The sequence below is a fragment of the Podarcis bocagei genome (genome assembly GCF_964188305.1).
Source record: "Podarcis bocagei genome assembly, chromosome: 9".
In the NCBI taxonomy this organism is placed as follows: domain Eukaryota; kingdom Metazoa; phylum Chordata; class Lepidosauria; order Squamata; family Lacertidae; genus Podarcis; species Podarcis bocagei.
This window is the reverse complement of record NC_138134.1, coordinates 8,681,170-8,704,287: the sequence shown is the minus strand read 5'-3', so window position 1 is coordinate 8,704,287 and position 23,118 is coordinate 8,681,170. Positions and strand designations below refer to the sequence as shown.

The 23,118-nt window shown below is 38.4% G+C and overlaps 1 protein-coding gene across 9 annotated transcripts in view; it reads left to right on the top strand.

Annotated features, from left to right (window-relative positions):
• The window catches only part of LCORL (ligand dependent nuclear receptor corepressor like), a 62,174-nt gene that overhangs the window by 29,422 nt on the left and 9,634 nt on the right, over positions 1-23,118 (top strand). For 4 of the 9 annotated variants that reach the window (XR_014011490.1, XR_014011491.1, XM_081207546.1 and 1 more), the window contains exons 6-7: positions 2,364-2,454; positions 12,518-17,247. Coding sequence is in view for 7 of the 9 variants with exons in the window: in XM_081207546.1 (XP_081063672.1) it covers positions 2,364-2,454; positions 12,518-17,247 (4,821 nt within the window). In the remaining 2 variants the exon portion in view is untranslated. Of the gene's footprint in view, positions 1-2,363; positions 2,455-3,649; positions 8,714-12,517; positions 17,248-23,118 lie in introns of those variants that run through there. The other 5 variants (XM_081207547.1, XM_081207550.1, XM_081207549.1 and 2 more) reach the window with 5 other exon arrangements.

Below are 23,118 nucleotides of genomic sequence, written 5' to 3'. Positions count from 1 at the left end.
TACCCTCCAGGTGTGTACAAAGCCAAAGAGCTGGCCCTTTTGAGCAGTGAAATGGGTTGTAAGCATGTTATTGATACTTCTATTGTACAATAGAACAAAGTCAAATGGCTGAAAATGCTGACAGGTATAAATTTTATATATCATATTAGCAATGGCTGTTATAAAAAGTAGTTATTAAAGACACTTATTGAAATAATAACTTGCACCTCAGCCAGGCAGATGAAGATGATGTCCTATAGGCCTCAGGAGTGGGGATTTTGGTCCAACTATCGTAATTTCCTACCTGGCTCTGGATCAACTTTGACAGGTGCCCAGAATTGCAAATACACCTGTTCACCACTTGCTTTGGTCAGACCTTGCTATTCCCCCACATTGCCTATCAAATACCTGAAGAGTACTAATGACCAGGCACTTATCAGGATGGGTTACACTTATACTCATTTCTGATATCTGAAATTTAGGCTAAAGAGAAATCCCCCATTTCCAACCCATTTGTTCAACCTACACTTTGAAATGGCTGAGTATCTGTAACTATCTGCCAAGATATTCTCTTTAAAGCTATATAATTAAGGATATGCCTCCCAGTGCTTTTCTGCTAAGCTGCAGCATTTTTCCTAAGTTAAACATGGCATGCACCCAGGGGCGTCTTACCCATAGAGGGGCACCAGGGCGCCAAGTTCTGGAGGGCACCAGGGAGGAGGCAGAGGCTGGACGTGGCGCCTCCCGGCATCAGCTCGTCGCCCTCGCCCACCTCCTCCATGCCGCGCCAAAGCTGCACCCATAGCCTCCGTCTGCCGTGGCCACTGTGACACGAAGCAGCCAGATGAGCCGGGAGATGCCACGTCCAGCCTTCGCCTCTTCCCCGCTGGAGGAGCCACCCTCCAGCTGCTGCCTGGCTCCTCCAACCCTGTCAGCAGCGCCGTCCTCCCTTAAAAACTCTGGGGAACGGGGAGGGGGGTACGCCACCAGAGGGAGCTTTGCACCACGGCGCCGGATTAAGGCTACCAACTATTGTGCCACTGCCATGTAATTATGAATATGGCAATATGAGAAGTAGCTTTCTGTCATCTCATTATGTAGCTCATTTACTCATCTTAATGGTATATATTCTAATTGCATAATTTATATATATCTGCCATCAGTTGAATGTAAAACATATATGTAGCAGAATGAGATGGTAGGATGGGCAGTATCATTTCAGGTTGCTGGTGGGCAATCACATTTTTAAATGTTCCTGTGTGTAAAATCTTCCTGCAATTAGAAGGTTAGCATATTATGAAACAGACTGGATTAGTACCTTTCTCTCTGGTATGCTAGGTTTTAACTTGCTGAAAATCTTTAAACATGGATAGGTAAAGGTAAAGGGACCCCTGACAGTTAAGTCCAGTTGCGAACGACTCTGGGGTTGCGGTGCTCATCTTGCTTTACTGGCTGAGGGAGCCGGCGTTTGTCTGCAGACAGCTTCCAGGTCATGTGGCATGGATGGGGAACAGTGGCGTAGCGTGGGTTGTCAGCACCCGGGGCAAGGCAAGTAATTTGCACCCCCTAACCCTAACCCCCAGATGTTGCGCCCGGTGCGGCCGGGCCCCCCCTGCACCCCCCACGCTACGCCACTGATAGGGGAGCATTAAAAAAGCATTCTTCATCTCCAGGCATTCTCATTCTGCTGCATGTATAGATCAGGCTTGTATGTGGAACTTGGAACCCTATTTGGCCCTGGGGCTGGGGACATATATGGCCTGCACCATAAGTCACCAACCTTTCTAGATCTGTGAGCACATTTTGAAAACCCGAGAAACTGTCATGGGCCCTCATCACACACCACTACAGCACATGCATGCTCCAAGGGCACTCATATTTCTCTCCACTGCCAGTAATTAGGCTTGAAAGAAACGTTTTAGCTTTTTCAATCTTAATGGGGAGTAATTTTCCTAGAGAGTGCAGTTGGGGAAGGCATGGTTAACCCTCACTCCCCAGCTGTAATCTACAGGAAGATCACATGCACCTCAGCAAAAACTAGGCTTGAAAAAAGCCTTCTCTTGGAGCCAAGCCTAATTGTAGCAGGGTAAGGGTGACTTTGAGGAACTGGTGAATGAAGAATTAATCATGTTGACAACCTACAAATTGAGGCCTACAAATTGGTAGATCTTACCTACAGCGGCCCGACCATTGTACTTTGATGTTTTGTAAAGTTAGAGATAGCAACAACAACATATCTTTATTACTGTTGTAGACCAGCGTAAGGAGGGACTGGTACAATAATTTAGAGATAGCTTTTTGATGAAAAGGAACATTAAAATGAATTTTGTTACTGTAAAGGAAACCTATTACCTAAGTAATCCTTATACTGTTTGCTCTTACAATAGGGGATGGAGTGCTAGATCTTTCTACAAAGAAAACAAGCTTGGAACAGTCAGCATATGATGGATCTTGTTCTGAAAATTCTGTGTCTGGGTAAGCAAATAAGCATTATTTTTGTTTTGTTAAACGTAATAAATGAAAATTAAATTTTAAGCTTGAAAACATATTTCTTTTGTAACCGATTTCTGTAAAATGTTTACTGACACATGTTTTGCTTTTGCCAAAGAGTTTCACTCATAATTGTGTGTTCATATATAACTCATATGTTTCATTTTGTGTTTTTCACATTTTTCTGTTAAAGAAAAGTTATCAGAACAATCACCAAACTTTACTGAATGCTTACATACAAAAGGAAACTAGGCTATTGAAGAAAATTTATTCTTCATGATTTAGAGACAAAGAAAAATATTTACATTTTAATAGTAGAAAGTTTTTTTAAAAACAGCTATACTTATTGTTTCCTAATGAAAGAGAGAGCTCTTGATGGCCATTCTTGCATTTTGATACTACCAATCGTGTCATGCTGCTGAGAGACCCATTTATTATTAGATGTTTAATGTGCTGAAATGTACTATTTACTGAAATAATAGTTAAATAACAGATTTTATAATTTTAGCATCCTTCCATCAATAGCAGGCTCTTTTTGTCAATTGTGCTTTTTGCAAACTTTTTTTAAAAAAGACTAACAGTTCAATAGAATTATTCCATGTTGTTTTAAAATTGCTTGTTTTTTCAGATAGTCGTGGAAAAAATAGATCATTTTATTAGCAATTAGGATGTAAGATTAGGACTTAATTGCAAAACTGAAAAATTAGTTGGATGTCTTAATATGTTTTCTGTTAGTAGTTGCAACGAAGTTTCTATGAGGGGGTTGACTCTTTTATTACTTGTTTAGCGGTAACGTCACGTTTCTACTAACAAAACTCCTTTTGGATGGGGGCATTCAATGGATGTTAAATTGTGTAAAGTTTTTAAGTGTTACTCTGCAAGCATCTGTCAAAAGGGAATTGCAAGCAGATACGAAAGTTATCAAATACTGAGCTAGGATTTAAAGTTCTTGGAAGGGCTGCTGTAGAAGCTGGGGTATCATTTTTGACACATGGTCCTACCAGAACTGTAGCTTTTGCTATGGTAATCAATAGCTACCACATCTCAAAGACTTAAAAGTATCAGAAGCAGTGATGTTACCTAAGCAAGGAGTATAATAAAGGAGTGGACCCTTCCCTTCCATAGCTGTGTGAGAGTCTCTCATGCATCAGTTCACCATCGTTTCATTCCATCCATCCAGGAGACTCCACAGACACAGAGAGGACTATGTGGAAAGAAGTGCTGAGTTTGCAGATGGTTTGCTCTCAAAAGCGTTGAAAGACATTCAGTCCGGAGCACTGGACATTAATAAAGCAGGCATACTTTATGGCATACCTCAAAAAACTTTACTTCTCCACTTAGAAGCCTTACCAGCAGGAAAGCCTGCACCCTTTAGAAACAAAACTCGAGATTTCAATGACAGTTACTCTTACAAAGACAGTAGAGAAACTTGTGCAGTGCTGCAAAAAGTAGCCTTGTGGGCAAAAGCTCAAGCAGAGCGCACAGAAAAAAGTAAACTCACTCTACTTGAAACCTCAGAATTAAGATTCCCAACAGCTTCCAGTTACCTCCATCAGTTAACTCTACAAAGAATGGTCACTCAGTTTAAAGAAAAAAATGAAAATGTACAATATGAAACTTCAGCTCCAACAGTACAGTTAAAAATTCCTCAGCTAAGAATCAATGCTGTGCCCAAACAACAGCCTGATAGTGCTGGACTTCTGGATGTTATGTACCATGTTTCCAAAACCCCATCAGTCTTAGAAGGATCAGCTCTTCAAAAATTGAAAAATATACTCCCAAAACAGAACAAAATCGAATGTTCTGCAGCTGTAACTCAGTCAAGTGTTGATTCATACTTTCTGCATGGGGACCTCTCTCCTTTGTGTCTTAATGCTAAGAATGGAATTGTTGATGGCACCTCTGAATCCACAGAAGATGGTTTAGATCGCAAGGATAACAAACAGCCAAGGAAAAAACGTGGTCGCTACCGACAATATGATCATGAAATAATGGAGGAAGCTATCACAATGGTAATGAGTGGAAAAATGAGTGTTTCCAAAGCACAAGGAATATATGGGGTACCTCACAGCACTTTAGAATACAAAGTTAAAGAAAGATCTGGAACGCTGAAGACTCCGCCGAAAAAGAAACTCCGATTGCAAGACACTGGGTTATTTAACATAACGGATTCAGGGACTGGCACCTGCAAAAATAGCAGCAAGCCTATATAGTTTCATTTGTTAGAAACCTCTGTGTGTGTGTGTGTGTGTGTGTGTGTGTGTGCGTGTGTGTGTGTATGCGGCTGTGTTCAACATACACACATGAGAAACAGAAAAATTCACTTAGACAGAAGACAAATTTTACAGTTCAGAAACCACATACATGCCTTTTTGAAGAATAACTTTATTCAGGGTTTTCACTGTGGACAAAATGATAGAATCGATCACAATTGTGATAGTTTGTATTTAATATAATCCTTGTACAAATAAGTGAAAAAGATTCAGGTTTTATTCAGTAGTCAATAGCATAAAATGTTTGGAATAATATGTATTTGTCATGTGAAGCATTTTTTTTTACTGATGAAGAGTGACCCTAGCCATTCAATAATCCATCTTATTAAGGAAATACATGATTAATACTTTGAAGACATTTATGCCTCAGAATTTTTCAGAAGTTGCAAGTAGCTGAAAATAATACAAATCAAGGGAAATTTAGGGGACAGTGCTAGTTTCTTAACTTGGAAACTAATGTGAAGTATTAGCTGAATATAGAATTTTCTATGGAAGAGAAACTACATAAAGGCTAAACATCTGATATAGATAAAGTTTCATTTTAAAAAGCGTGTGTTAGGTATAAAACTTGGTTCTTTTCATTTTATTGTTGGTTTAGCAAGAAATTGGTGTTTACAAAATATATACTTGTGAAAACTGACAAATTTAGTGTAGCTATAGAATGATTAACTATTAAATAAGATGGAATACTAAAGGCATAAAATTAACTGTTTTCCTTTAGTGTGGAAAATAAGCTAACTTGTAAGGGTTAAAGATGAAAGTTGGAATGCAGATTAGAGCATGTTCATAATGTGCACAGAATGAGCTTGAGAATGGTTATTTTGGTTTAAGTGTGCTGATTAGTTAGTTGGTGTTATGACTACTTACATTTTATTTAAGGATTGTGTAACACTCCTACTGAAAAACCTCACTTGTAACAGTAATGTATTTGCTGCTGTGACATTTCAGAACTTTTTACTTTATCAAAATGAACATCAGGTTTTCATTTTGGTGGGCCGATACATCATCACTTTGCTAATAACCAAATTTACAGTTCAGGGTCTTATAGAATTACAGATATGAAACAGTGAAACTGTTTCGAATCTTCAGTAACTAGAGATTATTTGTATATTTACTGTTTGGAAGCCGGGCAGTTCATTTTAAATATATAACTTTTCATAGAATCTCAGAGGACCAGTTACCTTTAGATTACAGTTTTTTAAATGAATTTCAGAGTATTCGTACTGGGCATGATCCTTCCCTGCAAGAAGAATCCCTTTGTGTTCATAGATTTACCATGCTCCACTTGGCTTTCCCAGTAAGCACGCAAGCAGTGCACTAAGACAGCCTGGGAGATGGTATCCCTGTGTGCACCTCCAATTTTTGCAAGCACCAGAGCTTATGTAACTTGACCAAGTGGGGCTGTGCGAACGTCTGGGACACACGTACACATCCAGTCCCGGAAAACCATCCACTGTGCTACCTGTGAATTCACATGGGCTCAGGCGTAAGCAGAGCAACAGAGTTGCTTTTGAGCCCTATGGAAATTCCTTATGTGTTGGCAATGTGCCCCCTAAGGGAAGGATCATAGCCACTAGATTTTATACTATGTAACCTGGGTATACTGTCAAATCATATCTCATATTAATGGAGACATCCATGGCCTTTTTCATTGAAAGACTAGATTTTTATGGGAAAGCTTACAATTTTTCAGACACTGTATTTTGCCATGCATGTGTGACTGAACACGTTCTAAGCAAAATTTTGTGTAAGGTAATATTATTTCGACTCTGTGAATTATACCATCTGAATTCACATGCCGTTATATTTTAAAAGTATGCTATCCACCTCAGTTGGTAACATTTCATAATAAACTATTGAGAGGGGAATCAGCCCTTTCTTATTGATATTTTAAAAACTGGAGTGACAATATAAAATAAAGGTAACAAAACTGGCCTCTTAGTTCCGTGCTGAATCTTCTTCAGCTCTGTTGCGTATTAGGAAATCTTTTAAAAGCAAAATTCTGTATTAGAGAAATTAAGAGACCATCAAACATCAGGTGTCCAGGTCATCTTTCATTTTGAAGAACTAAGCCATATTTTTGTCAGGATTAAGATGATTGATTTCTTGTGTCTTTCCCAGTAGAAAAAAAAGATTACAGGTTTCACTGTCTTTTCTAGAACATTTTACTTGGAGAGCTATTGGGACTTAGTTTACTGCTTAATACATGAGCTGGGATCCTTCTTAGACACCATCATTTCCATCCTTCTCACTACAGTTCCTTGCTCCCCCTGAAAAATGGTTCCTTGAGTGTCAAGAGCCTCTGGACCACCGTGTTACGTGACATAATAGGGGGATTCCACTGTGAGAGGATTTCCCACTGATGCACGACTTCTTAGATCTCAGCTTTTTTTTTTTAATTTCTCAGACAATATTTGACTTTAGTCAGAGATATATATATCAAAGACATTACAGTACACTTTTAATATCATTTTAAAAGGTGGCCTGACCAAAAAAGTAACAGGATTCATAAAATCAGGGATCATTTTGCTATTGACTTTTAACAGTGGTAGTTTTATATGTAATATTAATTTTCAGCATTTTAGTACTTGTATTTATTTTTGGTCAGAAATAGTATATTAAAATATTTTTTGATAGTTTGTAGATAATGCTCAACCTGTACGTTTTAAAAAAGAAATGTAATTATTTCTAATGAATGGTCTGAACCTTTGATTATACAACTGAGGAAAGGCAGGGAAATGCATAGACTCCCCTTATCCATCCCTAATGTGTTCTTTTAAAAAGGTTGTTTAAGTTATAATTTTGAAGTACTTTTAAATTCAGTTACCAGATGCTACTAAGAAATTGACAAGTCTCTGAAAATACATATTTCAGCAGACTTTTAAATGAAGGTGAAAGCAAGCCCTACATGCTTTCTACTTATTTGAATGTTTCTCAAGTATTTTATATTAAAAAAAAAACAGTGCCTCTGTTTTTAGAACTACTGCTCAGTAAAGTTGTTTAAACCATTTCTGGTAGCTAATGACTATTTTATATTAAATTAAATTGTATATTAACTTTAGTAATACTGTTTTTTTAGTTGTTTACAGTACAAATACCTGTATTTGTGTGTTTTTTTAAATTGCAGTATTTCCATTGTTGCAGTAATTTAGTAAAACTCTGTGGCTGCCTTGATTTTTGACAGATTTTGTTAATAACTGATTTCTAGGCAATTAGTTCTATTTATGCATAAATCAATTGCACTATAATTCATGAATTATTTATTACAATATTTTCTAATGAATTCCATGTATTTGTCTTGTGTTGTAAATGTACTGTAATTCTGTTTCCTCTTTGTGTTGTTATATTTCTAAATCTGATTGTATGAATTTGTTAATGTGTTTCTATGTTGTAATTTTTAGTAAAGCACTTCAATGCTTTTGCACATAAATTTACAAAACTGATGTGTCATTGATTTGCTCATTCAGTAAAAAGAAAAATACTTTTATGTTGCCTCATTTGATTTAATCCATGGTCAAGACAACAGTGGTATAACAAGAGCAAAGTTGCAATAAGTTACAATTTCACTTTTTACACACTTAGCACAAACATTGACACAGGGCAATATTTTTCATATATGGGCCACTGCCTCTTGCGCAGATTCCATTTATTTAAATGGGATGTGTGCAGGAGAACTTCTTGCTGGATTTTCCCCCATACTTAGGGAAACCGATCAGTTCTGATCTGCAAATTTTACAAATTTGTTCACATTTATAATCAGTTTCAATTTCCAGTATCTTGTAAAGACCTGTATTTTAATTGTAGACCAGATGAGGAAATCCATATTATTATAACATGCTCTTTTAAATGCCCATTTAAAGCCAACAGATAGCTTTTAAACTTTTCTTCACTTTGTGGTAAAACAAAATGCATAGGACTAGTGGTAAATCTCATTGCAATTTCCCCTTTAGTGTCAAAACAAGAGTAAAATACAGTGGTGCCTCACAAGACGAAATTAATTCGTTCCGCAAGTTTTTTTGTCTAGCGAATTTTTCGTCTTGCGAAGCACGGTGTCGGAAAAGTTTTGGAAAAGCTTCAAAAATCACCAAAAACCTCAAAAAAGGCTACCACACCGCGTTCTATGAGTTGCTCCTCGAAGTCAAGTCGCAACTGTATTAACGGTGTTAAGAAAAAGGAAACAAACTTGCAAGACGTTTTCGTCTTGCAAAGCAAGCCCATAGGGAAATTCGCCTTGCGAAGCAGCTCAAAAACCGCAAAACCCTTTCGTCTAGTGAGTTTTTCGTCTTGCGAGGCATTTGTCTTGCAGGGCACCACTGTACTGTTAACTGTGTAGCCTAATCTATGCACTATATTCAAAATAAAAAAATTCCTTCCAGTAGCACCTTAAAGACCAACTAAGTTAGTTCTTGGTATGAGCTTTCGTGTGCATGCACACTTCTTCAGATACACACTTCTTCAGATGTATCTGAAGAAGTGTGCATGCACACGAAAGCTCATACCAAGAACTAACTTAGTTGGTCTTTAAGGTGCTACTGGAAGGAATTTTTTTATTTTGACTATGGCAGACCAACACGGCTACCTATCTGTAACTATGCACTATATGTGCAGCGAGAAACAGTATTGGAAATTCAGTAGAGAAGCTAAGCTATTCTATGTATGTATATGTGTCCTCAGGGTATATGTATGTACTACCTCTTGTTTCCTTTTCTACAGCCTTTTTCACTGATGGGAATCATACCTTTAGATACATTTATAGTTTATTTCTTTGCCATTCTTGGTGCCCTAATAACATGAAGCATGTCATTCTTTCCCAATTAGGGGCTGACATTTATATTTGAAGTGGAAAGGTCTGAGAAATTCATACAAACATTTTTAATGCATACAATTACTTGCAGAGATGATTTACTTTGTAAAAGTGAATGACTGGTATCATGCCAATCTAAATTATTGTGCTTGACTATTCAAGTTTATAGAACACATTCTGAAACTGAATAGTTTTGCAAGATGACATTTTTCTCGTTGTAACCTGGCTGTTAGGAAGCATGGCTTGACTTTTTCCATGGCCTTTTCAGTAGGAGGTAATCTTGCACATAAATTGATAGTTTTAAGGGAAGAACTGCAGGGGGGGGGTTACCCAGGATAATGGGGGTGCAGGAGCAGAGGCAGCAGAAGGCCCCTCAGTTCCACCTAACAAATCCCCCCTTATTTTTTCCTAAATTAAGCCTGATTGCAGTTTTGGATATGAACCCTCTGTCCATTAGTTCTCCCATTCAAATACCCCTACATTAGCGTTGTGATAGAAACATGGTGTTGGGAATTATGTTTCCTTTGCAGTACTTACTTATACTGTGAATCCACCCTTAGGACAGCTTCTTGAGGGAAACCTATCTACATTTCCTGAACACAGGTCTTCTGTAACCCAGTGCAAATTTTGGGTTTTTCTTATATCAGTTGCTTACTGACCTCTAGAGAGTGTCTCCATTCATAGATGGATAGACTATGGCTGCTGAAGGGATTTAAAGCCCCATCTAAATCATTGAAAAGTCAGAGTACTGTGAGACTTTTATATATGATCAATAATGGGAAGTTTTATTGTTTCTGTGTCACACTTATTTGATAAGAAGTCAATTGTACCAAACCCACTTTGCATCACCGACACTATAATCAATGCACTACAGTTGTACATAAACATAAATGAGCTTCGATTGTAAAGATTTAGCTTATTGGTCCTTTTAGGCCACCATTACATAACCTGACCAGCAGTGGTTTTCCAAAGTCTCAAATGGAGGTCTTTTCCAGCCCTACAGCCTCAGTTATTTTAGCTAAAGACGTAAAATGTTGTATTTTATGTACGCTTCTAGGTATGTTCTCTATCACTGGGCTTTGGGTCTTCCTTTCTTTGGGACTACTTCACAATTGTTATTCAGAGCTACTTGAGCCATCAAAAGAATACTCTATACTCTTGGTAACCTAGGAACACTTGACATGTAAATTTGGAGCTTTTAATCTGGTAACAGGGACTGGAATAGTGTAAATCTAGAGAAATTCTATATTATTTTTAGACAAGAGCAAGACTATGCTTTACAACTTCTGAATCAACAGCAATACTAATGCTACATGTGATCTGATAAGGTATATCTTAAAAAAAAAACATTCTATGAGGTTAAAGCTATAAACACTAAATTTTAGAAAACAAAAATGGACAGCTAGTGTCATGTTCAGAGTTTGGTGATATGTTTGAATACATACTTTTCTGAAACAGAATTATAGTAATATAAGTTAACTTCTCTTAATCAGTACTTTTAAAAATATTGATAGATGTTAATGATTGAGGTTGCAATTCAGGAATGTTGTTCTTAAATCTGTATTTACCTTCTGCTATGAGCTATTAGCTTTTCAGTTTGAATTAATGATTAGGTAAGTAGTAACAGTTTTAAATATTATGTAGTTAGAGAAAATATTTAACTGATTATTTTAGTTGAAGCCCTACTTAGATCCATATAGATTTACTCTAAACTATAAAAACTACATTGATTCCCATAGATAGACTTGTCCTATAAATTGAAATATATGTGCACTTGGTTCCTTTTCATTGACTCAGTTGTACAGTAACTTTAAAAATGGTACCCACTACACACAGTTGTCATGTTGTAGGCACCCATAAGGGCTTTCCCATTTATTTAAATGAAGGACAACATAGTTCTAAAAGACCAAGAGTTGACTCTGCCCTTGAAAGGAATGAGGAAAACCATTCATGTAAAGTTTTGAGTGAACTAAAGCAACACGGTCCAAATTCATATATGCAGTGCAGACTTTAAAAGAAAAGCCAGCATTTTTACACAGTATCCATTCAATTTTATTTTATTTTTATTTTTTTATGTTTAGCAGACTGCTGCCTGTTTAGAAAGAGATTGGAAATAGTCTGGCCCAAGTAAAGCTTTTTTAAATAATACTGATTTCTTAAATTCAAGATATAAAACGAAATACTACATTTCTCATTTAACTGGTAACTTAACCTAAATAAGCGTCACATGAAATTTAATATTAGTGTTTTACTTCCAGAACACATTTTTTTCAGAGTAAGGGTTGCTTACCAAATGGCTAATTTCCTGTATGGCAAAATATAAAACCACAAAATATATAATCAAAATAAAAACAAATATACAATCATGTCTGATAAATTCAAATGTATATGTTTTGCTCCATGTACTAGTAGGGGAAACCATCAACCAACTGAGGGGTTTTTTCCTGCACTTTGTGCTTTTGTAGCACAAAATGTACTTTTAGAACTCACGAAATTTGCTATTAAGACATGATATTTGTATTAGAAATTGGCTATGTGTGAAGCGGCCCAGAGTCCTATTGATTTAAATGTAATTTACTTATAGTTAAAATGTGATTAGGATGACAACCATATCGTGACTATTGTTTAAATTAAAATATTATCTCACTGGAGTAAATGAAGGCTTATTATTTCTGTGGTTAGACTATTTTATGGAAGGTGCAGTTGCATATTTTATATTGGAGAATCTATCTGACTAAGAAAACAATTTATTAGCCAAGCTTGAGTTTTTCTTACTGTTGTATCACATAATGTTAGCCGATTCATTAATGTTGTATTGTAATGTGTTCCATACAACGTATATGCAGAACCTCAGTGGAAGTGTAACTTTTGAAATAAGAGTTTTGGTACCTTATCAGAATTAATCTTCAGTCATATTGTGCCATATTTAACTGCAATTTCCTTTTTGTTTTGATCTGCTTTTCGTTTTCAGTTCAAGTGCAACAGATGATGCAAAATCAGAGGAAACATCTAAATTGGAAAGAGGAAATTCTGCTCTAAGCAAAGTTTTGGAATCGTTGTGCTCTTATCACGGGCATCAGATTTTAGCTATGTTGAAATTTTTAATCCAAGAATCGTGTACTGATTCTGTTGGCAGTTGCCAGCTGCCGCAAATTATACATTCAGAAGCATCTGAAGATGATGTGCACATTCCAGTCTGCAGTTGTGATGGCAACATGCAAATGAAAAGGTGCTGTTTACAAAATCAAAGACCAAATACCTGTTTGCCACCTCTGTCAGTCTCTGTGAAAGACTTAGATCGTTTGTCATGCCAGTCTGTGACCGTTGGATATGTTAACACAGTGGTAAACAAAGGGAATCCTGTGCCTTCTAGTCCTCCTAGGTGCTGCCTCAAACAGTTAAAGGAATGTAAGAGCCACGCGGCAAGAACAGCACTTTGTACAAATCTCATTTCAACAGGGCAAAAGATTAACAAAGCTAGCAGAGGCCACAGCCCTTCGCCACCTACATTATCACCTGTGGAAGCTGATGAATATGATTATTTGGAGGAATCAGTTGAAGGATCTCTAAATAGACTTGAAATGAATCGTAATCAGCCTCCTTCCCTGTCGCGAGCTGAAAGACGTTGTTCTGTGTGTGAACCGAAAAATAAATTATGCATTGCAGAAGTGGCCGGTAACGTGGACAAGACTTTTCTAAGTGCAAATCAAGAAACTAGCCTTATAAATTCTGATAAGCTTGAAAAAATTGAAAATGCTGCCGCCTTTCAGGACTTAATGGATAGAATTAATGAGAAATTAAAATCAATTGAAACTACTGATACAGCAAATCTTGCAAAATTATCTAAGAGTGATGGGAGAACAGAATCTGATCTTAAATTACAGAGCTTCATAACCTCTCTCTTACATGATGCTAAGGCAAATGATTATAATTTTATGGAGTTGTTGAGCCAGCATGACAAAGAAGCAGAAAATAAAATTATCCAAACACGATTTCGCAAACGGCAAGAAACCTTATTAGCACTGCATAATTCCCCCGATTCATCACTGTTTAAAAGACAATCGTTGCAAATTAAGAGAGAGATAGCCAGTCTGGATGAAACCTTCATAAGGAAAAAGGCAAATTCAAAAAGAAATGTGAGAAAAAATTACAAACTATCACCAAACAAAAATGAAAATCATAGCACATCAAAAGATCATTCTTTACAAATTAATGAAAATAAATATCAGCTATTTTCTCCCATTAAATCAAAGTCTTTGCCAATAGGTCAAGAAGAGACAGTAGAACTACTTCTGAATAATTCAGAGACCAATTCTGGTTTAGTAGCATTTTCAGAAAATACTTCTACAGCATCCCAAAGCAGCTTGGCTAAAATACATGGAAATTGTGAACTACATATGGATCCAGTCCCTGTGAAGGGAGATGATGATAGAATGTTGGACAGGACCAAACATAATGTTATTCCTCCTATGTGGTGCTCTGTGTATGTGACAAACAATTTTTTATTTCAAAAATCCTCAAACGGGAAAAAACCTAACTGCATGGAAAGAGAAAAAATGCTTAAAGATTTACAGGCCCAAACGTGCAGCAATGAAGATATAAATAAGATTGTTCGAAACACAAATCTACATGTTGTTGTAGAGCGTTTGGAAGACACAATAAATATGGCTCAAAAGACTAAAAGGCCATTGTTTAATAGTTATAAAATATCCAGCAAACTGAAAGATACGCACAAGTATGAAGCCAACAAGAATGCTAAAAATGGTCTTCTTATTAGCATGAGTGAAAGTGGAAGTACGGGACAATATGTACTGTCACAAGCTCATGCTCCATGTAGCAATAATAGCAAACAGGAATGTCTGCCAACAAAAGAAGAAAAAGTGTCTGATGAAGGATATAAAAGCCTTTTGAAATCATCAGCATTCAATTCAGATACGTTGACTTACCATAATGAGGACTTGCAATCAAGTTCTGATGTGGGAGATAATTCTCCAGCACTAAATTACACTAGTCCTATAAAACTTATGTTCCTTTCAGAGATTAATAGTAGCGAAGGAGTGAAATACACACTAACCTCTGTAAATGATTCTGCTAAATTAAACATTGACCTTTATTCTCTTCAGCGGAAAACAAGTGTGCTGGCAGAAAAACAATTGGAAGCTGTGGATCCTGGTAAAACTGTTTCTCTTGAAAACAGCCCTAAAAATGAATTAAATTCTGTTTTTCCTTCAGTAATTGCTCATGAAACAAACATTGGTGAGCATAAGCCAAATGAAGATACTGTAGAACTAAGTGGCAATGGATCCTCTCTGAAAAGAAAACCGGGCCGACCAAAAAAATTAGGTCCTCAAGTTGTGAAGCAGATTAAGCGTCCAATTGGCCGACCGCCAAAGCCTAAGGTAGATGCTGAAAATGCCAATAATATAAGTGATTCCATCAGTGCTAGGAAAAAAAGCATGAGCTCCAATGCAGAAGTTCTAGAGGACAGTAATATTAACAAGAACATTACTGTGACAGTGGTCTTTGGAAGGTCACGAAGGACTAAGAGGTGTGTTTCTGAAAGTAGCCTAAATGTAGTCAGTTTGGTACCAAGTCCTCACAATCATGTTGTATGTGAATCTGATCAAGTGAAGCAAAACTCAGAAACAAGGAATAGTTTGCCAAAAATCAGAAGTATGCAAAACTCTATTGAACGCAAAACCTCTGCATCTGGCTATGAGTATGTTAGACCTTTAGAGAGCAGCCCAGTGCTACCATCCCATTGTAGCAATATCGTAAGACCAAAACAGAAGCCTTTAAATATAATTCGAAAACCTGGTAGACCAGCAAAAGTAAAAATATCTGGCATATCAGTGACTGTTAACCAGATTTCATCTCAGGAAAGAATAGTGAGTATTAACAGCTGCCTGCCTCCTTTAGAACAAGAGACTGTGTTAGAAAAACATGGGTCTCCTAAGAAGGTTGATCAACAATGCAATAAGTTGGATGTTTCAAAAAGCTATTGGAATGATAAAAGTAAGGATTTTTCAGATGAAATTATTACAATAGCGCCAAGTAAACCTGAAATCCCTTTGAGACAATCTCTTAGAGATAGAAGACCATCGCTGCCTTTCTTACAGTCCTTAGCATCCTCTAACTCGCTGTCTTGTAGACGTGCCTTTCTACACAAATCCTATAAGCTCTGTTTGAAAAATGCTAAGAATCAAAAAATAAAACATTCAAACATGGCACCCAAAGATACCTCAGGAAATAAGGCCCCAGAAAAAGCAAAAAAAAGTTCAGAGAATAATAAGTTTAGATTTGTTAATGAAATGTCATCAGATCCCACCATTTCATCAAATTCTTCCCTCAGATGGTGGGATCCTTCCATTTCTAATGATTCCTTGTTAAAAGAACTAAATAGTAGATATGAACAGATAACAAATACTTGGTTGCACGTGAACGGAGAAGAATTTGAAAAATGCCTCTATGATGAGCGGTGTCATATTGAACAAGACTATAGCATTAAAGTATCAAAGCCTTTGGACTCCTGCGTGTTACAGCTTGAAAACTCTCCTATAAAAATGCTTTTCCAGAAAAAGTGTAATATAGATGAACTGTGCACATGGTTTATGCAAACTACGGAAACGCAGTCACTGGCATTAGTGAGAAAGGCGAATGCTCGCAATCCTGTTGAAGTAATCAGTACACGGCAATTTAAAATTGGAACAAGACAATGCGATTGTAATACTAGTCCTTTGAGAAAGCACTTTAAAAAATTTGCACTATCCACGCCATCAAAATCGGCAGGAAAGATACAAATCCTCCATAAAATAGTCAGGTCTCGAGTCTTAAAGAGGAAACGTAACTTCACTTTAGCGAAATTAAGAAGAACCAAATTTGAGAATTTACAGCACGATCGGTGGAGACAAGTGAAAAAGCTGTACAATCATGGAACAAGTGACTGGAAATCGAAAAAGCAGCATTTGCGATTCTTCTGCCAAAGCCAGCGTTTTGCTAACACAAGTCAGGAAATTAACAACAAAATGAGCACAAGCCACGAGAATGGTACAGTAGACACTAAATCGCCCGCAATTCTTGTAGACTCTCAGAGTAGCACTTCAACTGGAAATGAAATCACAGGTGCATTTTATCAACAGAAAACACAATTGACAGACCTCAGCACAAAGCCTGGCTGGACAAATAATTGTAGACCAAGCGCACAATCCATAGATCACAACCAAAAAAATATCGGGAAAGCACATGCCTTTGGTGAAGATGACTGGAAAGACAAAACCTTTAAGGATTGTAGAATATTTTTGAAGAAAATCAACCCGGCTGAAGAACAGCATTCTTTCAGTAGCACTGTTGTTTGCACTCCGGAATCTGTCGATCGTAGTGCCAGTCACGGCTACTTTCAGGGGAAAAGGCACTGTACTTTAAGGTCCCATTCTGCTAAGCAGAGAACGTCTGACAGATGTGAGAAGGATGCTGAGGAAGCTAAGAATTTCAGCTTGGTTAAAGACCTGCATATTGAGCAAGACTGCAAGAAACCAAGCAAGCGTGTCACTTTTGAAGATGGTCCTGCTGAAGTCCCTAAGAAGACAAGCAAGAGGAGGAAGACGCAGTACAAGCTCAACAACCTGAATATCAGAGAAAGGAATACGAGGCAATTATGCAGCACTGGCCAAGTATCAAGTTGTTACTCAAAGTACCAACTAGGTAAGTTTTATTTCATCTCCCCCTCACCCCTATACAAAATCTGTATTAACTTTCCATTAAAATGAGACAAATGAGAATGTTCAGTACAGAAGAGCATTCTTATTATTTTTACAAAAGTCAGGAATCTACCATTTTAAACGATGCAATGCTAAAAGTGTTTAGCATTGCTTAATGTTTTGCTGTATAAAATTGAATTTCCCATATGCTTTGAGAGTACAATATTTTCAAGCAGGAATTCCCAAACTGGTCTGCAGATTACAAGCTTCATTGAGGTCCGCATTCTGTCTGTGGATTTGTGGTTGAAGGATAGGAGATGGCCTATCCGTCACCTTAAATATACTGATTTATAATTGTGTTAATTGCTTCTTTTATTTCTTCAATTGTATTCTTATTGCGTTGCAATTTGAATTCTGTGGAATATAATAAAAATACAATATATAAGTAATATAAGAAGCATTACTAATGCAATTACTAACCATACAACATCTGACACACTGCAGTTGAAATGCTACAACAGGCAGGAAAAGCACTAAGTGGTCTGCCAAGACCCTCTGCAATTTTCAAGTTGGATGTTTTAAAGCATCTTGAAAAAGTTAGGCATATACTAAATTCTGCTTCCTTTCAATAAAGTTTAAAGCACACAGTCTTCCTGAACCAGGAAGCTTGATGTATGTGCAGCAATGAGACTTCCTTACACAGATACTCTGGGAAAAGCATCCACTGGGATACAACTATATCCCTTCCCTACTATGTCCATTCTTGGAAAAAGCAGGGCACACACCATGTACTACTTGGTGTAATAGTATAAGGAATCTGAATTCAGACAGAGAACTAACAGTACAGAGCTGAAATCTTTTCATTATAAAGGCATAATTAGAAAAGAAGGTTGGGTGTGTAATTAAAAATAACATTTAATATGGGTATATAAGAAACCAAAGAGGATAAAATTTAAATCTTGACTAATTGGGGGGGCTAGTTTCCAGTTATTCAGAATCAGAATGGCAAATTGTAAATTGCAGGGAGGGGAGACACAACCAAATTATATTAAAAAATGCAGAATTGTGCTAAATTGGGGAAGAGGCTAAAATGTTTAATTGCTTAGCTTATGTCCCTTTTCATTTATCTGTATTATTTCCAAGCCTATATAAACATACTGGGTGGGGGGGAGTGGAGGGATAACGTGCATATTTTGATTTCTTGAGGACTCTATCTTGAATGTGTCCTTATGCAATCATTTTGAACCACACTGGTGGGGGGGCGGGTTAGGTAAATGAACTGTCTATAGCATGAAGTCATTGTTATAAAATGAGCTGCCCATTTTTATATTAATGTATGTATAAAGAGCTCTCTCATGGCTGCCAGTTTTCTTGGTAGACTAGAGTTTGCCAGATTGCAACCCCCCCCCCCCAATATCTTGCCTGTTTATTTAAATCCTAAAACAGGACTGCTGCAATTTCTGCCCCTCAACGCCCATCCTCTTTACCTATTACAGCAGCTATGGGGAAAATGAAGGCACCAGGAATGAGACAAAACAATATTGTAGCCACATACTCTGCATTTAAAGGGGCCGGCAGGACCTCATGTTGTAATCTGGCAACTTTAGATATATATATTCTTGTGGTGGGGTGGAAATTCAAATTACATAGAAAGCACAGGTGTGTTAAAATTGGCAGCGGCAACAAAATTCTGCTTACTATAATAGCTACTTTTTCAGGCATAGCTTTGTGATATCCTTTTTAAGAAAAAGAAACTGATAACTTTTTCATAGTCTTTCATTATTTCACTTGAGACTTCTGTTGTGTTGTTTTTGTTCTTTCTCTGTTGTTCATGGTTTTCCATACTTACTAGCATGTAAAGGAAATAAACCATTGCTCGCTGGACAGTGCTGTAACCAGAGCAGACATCATGTCAAATCTGCCTCCGTTTGTAATCCAAAGCTCTGATGGTATTAATTTTAGGCACATAATTAGATTCCACGTGCCCTCTTCTAATGACCGTAAGAAAATGCCTCACTTTAAAGTACATAGTCCTGTATTTAGAACAGTGTTTCCCAAACGTTTTTGGGCAACAGCACACCTGTTAGCCGGAAAAAAATCTCGCGGCACACCACCATTAAAGCCCCGCCCCGTGACGTCAGCGCGCAGCGTCACGCCGGGAGGGACGCACAAAAGCGAAAGTTTTTTCCCTCCCCCTTGCCGGGGTGGGAGGAGGCAGCAGAGCGAGGGCAGCTGAGGCGGCGGCGGCTGTTGTGGTGGTGGCGGCGATAGCGGGCGGAGGAGGGGGCGGCGGCGGGAGTTGCTGCTGCTGTTGTTGCTGCTGCTGCCCGGACATGCCGGCCTCCTCCTCCTCCGCTGTCTCGCGATCCTCCCTTTTGCGCGCGCTGCCCCGCCGCTCGGCACCACCACCGCGGAGCCGCCCCCGGCTCGACGCGGATCCTCGCCGCCGCCGCCGCCTCTCACCGCTCGACTCGCCCGCCTTCCTCCCACGGCACACCAGCCGATGTCTCACGGCACACTAGTGTGCCGCGGAACACCGGTTGGGAAACACTGATTTAGAATATTCATGCTCTTTCCAGTATTATTATTTTTTAAGTACCAAATCGGTGAATAATAAAACTAATTCAGAACCAAGCAACAATTCTGAAACAATTTAATATTCAATAAAACCCCATATTACAATTACCAAGACCAGGAATCATTGAACTTGCATCAGAGGCCCAGGGAAATGTGAGTAATTAGATAGGCTTTAACAGCTGGCAGAAGCTCTCCAGAAGCCATATCTCGGTGGGGAACTTATTCCACAGACTGAGAGGTCACATAGAAAAGACCCTCCTCCAAGTTGCCACAAATGAAGGTCTGTAGGCAGTGGCATAGTTAATAAGGCCTCCTCTGAACATATTAATCAATGGGCAGAATGGGAGAATGACATAGATGTACAATGGCATTAATGTGAAACTTCAGTAATACAACTTAAAGTATCTGTATTGCAGTGCCAAAGTTCTAGTATCAAATTTTCACCAACTGTTTCATGCAGTGGTACTTTTAGGAAAGGGGAGTGTTTCGGTGCAATTATTTTTCAGGGCACCTGTATTTTTGAACAGTTTATTGCTGCTATGCAATTAATGTCTATTTTTTATAAGGAATTAACAATGCAAGCCTCTATATTTTTTACTTAGAAGTAATTCCCATTGACCTCAATGAACTCTGAATTGCCATTTGATGACCCCGTTTTTTCTAGTATTATCTATTTTCTTCACCCCATGTATAAAGAAAGCTATAAAGCCCTTCTCGTTATCCTTTACTCGCCTTATTAAAAATAGAAAGGGCCAAATGTAAATAACCTTTCCTCATAGAAGTGTTTGTTCCAGCCCCCTGATCATTTTGGGTGCCCTTTTCTGCACCTTTTCCAGCTCTACAATATTCTTTTAGAGATGCAACTGTATCCAGTATTTTGAAGGTGAGTGCACCATTGATTTGTTTAAAGAAATGACATTGTTAGCAGTTTTATTTCTAAACCCTTTTCTAATGATCCCTAGCATATGGAATTTACATTTTTCAGGGCTGCTCAACCTTTTCATTCAGCTGCCCACCACAGAAACAACAGCTGTTTCTCAGTTCAGATTTTGTCAACATGCATCATGTTAAACTTTTTTACAATGAATTGCCTTTGCCGTATTAATGCCCATTCACCCTGTTTTGATAGATCTTTTTGGAGCTTGAAAATCCCCTTTCATCTTTACCACCCCAAATAATTTGGTGTTTTCAGGAAATGTCATCATCTCACCTAACTAGATAATCTGGGTCCGGGTGGTGCTGTGGGTTAAACCACAGAGCCTAGGACTTGCCGATCAGAAGGTCAGCAGTTTGAATCCCCGCGACGGGGTGAGCTCCCGTTGCTCGGTCCCTGCTCCTGCCAACCTAGCAGTTCGAAAGCACGTCATAGTGCAAGTAGATAAATAGGTATCGCTCTGGCGGGAAGGTAAACGGCGTTTCTGTGTGCTGCTCTGGTTCGCCAGAACTGGCTTAGTCATTCTGGCCACATGACCCGGAAGCTGTACACCGGCTCCCTCGGCCAATAAAGCGAGATGAGCGCCGAACCCCAGAGTCGGCCACGACTGGACCTAATGGTCAGGGGTCCCTTTACCTTTACTATAGCTCCTGAGGGAACCCAACTTCTCTCTCCAATGTGAGGACTGAACATTTATTCCTACTTTTTTGCTTCCTGTTCTTTATCCAGCTACTGTTTCATCCGGCGACTTGCCCTCTTGTCACATTGGGGTCACAAAGGAGTCTTTGAGGAGGAACTATCAAAAGAGTATTCAAAGTCCAAGTTCATAGTCTGTATGGCATTGTCCCTGTCCATATGCTAAATGACATCTTCTTTACTGGATCTCTTTTAAAAATGTATGTTACATTTGGCCATTTTCCAGTCTTCAGGTATGGAGCTGGTATTTTAGGGATAAGTTGCATAGTTTTGTTAGAAGACCAGCAATAACAACATTTGAGTTCTTGAAAAGACTCAGGAGGGATAACATTTGCACCTGGTGAATGGTTAATTTTTAATGGGCTAACAAGATCTAGAACTTCCTCTCGTTGCCACTAATTGCTTTATTTTAATTTTTATTAAATTTGTATACCACCCTTCATCTGTAGATGCATATAGATCTCAACCTTAGCTGTTCACACTATCTTTGTGAACATACCAGTTTGGACCTGGTGCTGTTGTACATCTTCCACAGTGAAGACATACACAAAGAATCAGTTCAGTTTCTCTGCAGTCTCTTTTTCTTCTTTTGATACCCCTTTCACTCCCTTGTTATCCAGCAGTCCAACCACCTTTGTGGCTGGTTTCCTAGTTCTGATGTTAGTTAACTACATTTTCTTAACGTTTTTAGCAATATGCTGCCCAGATTCTTCTTTCGGCTCTCTTGTTTGCCTGCATTTCTCTTGCTTGCCAGTGTTTGTGCTCCTTTTTTGTCTTCCTATGGGCAAGGCTTCCATCTTCTGAAGGAAGGCTTCTGTAATAGCTTCCTTGATTCTGTTCATTAACCACGCTGACATCCTCAAGGATTTGGTGCTCCCATTCCTGATCTATGTGAGCTTCTATTCTTGCAGTTTTGAGCAGTTGTTTTGGAAAGAGATAACACTATTGAAGGTGCCTTTCAACTTTGTTTTGACCAGTCTCCCCCTTTTACCATTTACCAATCTGCTCCCTAAATCTCTAGCAAATAAAACAAGTCTTAGCCTCTTCCCTGACATCCCATCTACAAGATATCTGGAGTAGGGCTGGGTGATATATCAATATATCGTCCAACACCGGTTTGAAATTCACATCTTGATAATTGCTTCATAATATTTGAGCTGGCAATATATCACGATTCACAATGTGTGTAAGGGTTAGGCGATATCTGGTTTTCAACATCACGGTAACTCATCAGCTAAACACTGCAATGTTATCACCAGCTAAATATTGCAGTCTACCACAATGTCAGAAATAAGGAACTACACAGCGGCAAACAGGACAATGTCCTGGCAACTGCTACTACTTAAGGGTCTAAAACAGATAAATGACAATATTATCAATCATCAACACTCAGTTTCATCAGCAGACAAGCCAAGATTCATCCCAACTGGACTTTTGGTTTTGGGCTTGGCTACCAAATGGTGATATTCAGGACAATCGGGACAGTCCAGAGTACGGTGATGATAATCTGGGACTGCCAGCAGACCTGCTGGGAGGCAGAAACAGCAGTGGCAGAAACAGCTTGCCATGACCGCAGTACGTGTTGACAGAAGCAACAACAACCTGCAAGGCCTGACAATGGCAGCACAATCAGTGGTGGCCTGCGAGTCCTTGTGGCTTCTGCCACCG